We start from the raw sequence: 1,398 nt of genomic DNA on the forward strand, positions 1-1,398 counted from the left end.
TTTTTTTTTTTTTAATATAGGATTTTGATTAATTGAAAATAAAACCATTTAGTTGATCCATGAAACGATATTTGATATGAGATCTGACATTTTGAAAAATTGAATTTTCAGAGCGCATAAATTTATTGCACGATTTTTCAAACAGCCAACATTTTGTTCACATTGTAAGGAATTTCTTTGGGGACTTAATAAGCAGGGCTTCCAGTGTCAAAGTAAGTATCGATTCTTTCTCCTTTATGGTCTTAAAAACTATCAACTGGAAAATTGCCACTTCTCATTTATTTAAGTTGAATTTTTAGATTGACAAACTTGCATTTAAATTATTAATACTCATATTAATTGCAGTATGCACACTTGTAGTACATAAAAGATGCCATCAGTTTGTCAATTTTCAATGTCCTGGCGCTGACAAAGGTGTTGATACTGATGTTAGTTGCATATTTGCTATATTATGCAGTTCCTTTTGGCATTCATTTCATAATTGGTTGCAAGGGCTAGAAAAGAATTTGCATTTGTTTGTCGAATTTCATCGTTTGCTTCTCAAAGCTTCTGATGAATTTTTTGAAAGTATAAATTTTCCAATAAAATATTCTTTGAATAAAAATTCTGGTAACGATCGAAAGTCTGAAACCTGAAAAAAAGATCGCATTTTTAATACTTTTGAGGATCCACGACAGCAACATAAATGGAAAGTGCACTCATATTCATCGCCAACCTTTTGTGATCATTGTGGATCGTTGCTTTATGGTATTATTCATCAGGTTGTCAATTTTATAACCTCGTCTTGACCTTTAATTATTAACAATAAAAAAAATCTTATATCATTTTTAGGGTAAAAAATGTGAATCTTGCGATGCAAATGTGCATCATAAATGCGTTAAATATGTACCCAATATGTGCGGAACGGATTATATCGAAAGACGCGGTAGAATACATCTTTCAGTACGAGTTGAAAATGATCTTCTGAAAGTTGAAGGTTCTGATTAGCCATTCAGCATTTCAATAGAAGCAAAATCTTAACATGTTATCTTTCATAACTCTAATGTTATCTTCATAAATCTTTCATAACTTTCATAAGCTAAATGGAATCAATTAGTATTAACTGATTTGTACTGCAAATCATTTAGTACTAATTAATTAATATAATATGGCATCTTATTAATGCTTTACTGCTTTACTCGTCACTTAATAATAGATGGCGGATTCATGATCTTTCGAAGCGTTGAATTCATCCTAAGATGACTTTAATGCTCTGCACTGAGCTCAAATTATCTTGCAAAGAATCAACAATATCTAAACAACAAAATGACGTACTTAAAAAAAAAAGAAAAACGAAGTAAAGAGTGAAGGAAAACTATAGGTCGGGAACGTTGTAGAAGCGAGTGAAATGTGATTGCA

General features: G+C 30.9%; 1 protein-coding gene across 1 annotated transcript; it reads left to right on the forward strand.

Annotated features, from left to right (window-relative positions):
* Positions 1-113: 113 nt before the first annotated feature.
* Positions 114-987, forward strand: LOAG_15630 (hypothetical protein; the record flags this gene model as incomplete). Its single annotated transcript, XM_003151119.2, has 4 exons — positions 114-212; positions 346-428; positions 666-761; positions 832-987. Coding segments are annotated over 4 exons (434 nt in total), but the record flags the coding sequence as incomplete, so codon positions are not given.
* Between the last annotated feature and the right edge of the window lie 411 nt (positions 988-1,398).

This window comes from Loa loa (assembly GCF_000183805.2).
Source record: "Loa loa unplaced genomic scaffold supercont3.2303, whole genome shotgun sequence".
NCBI lineage: Eukaryota > Metazoa > Nematoda > Chromadorea > Rhabditida > Onchocercidae > Loa > Loa loa.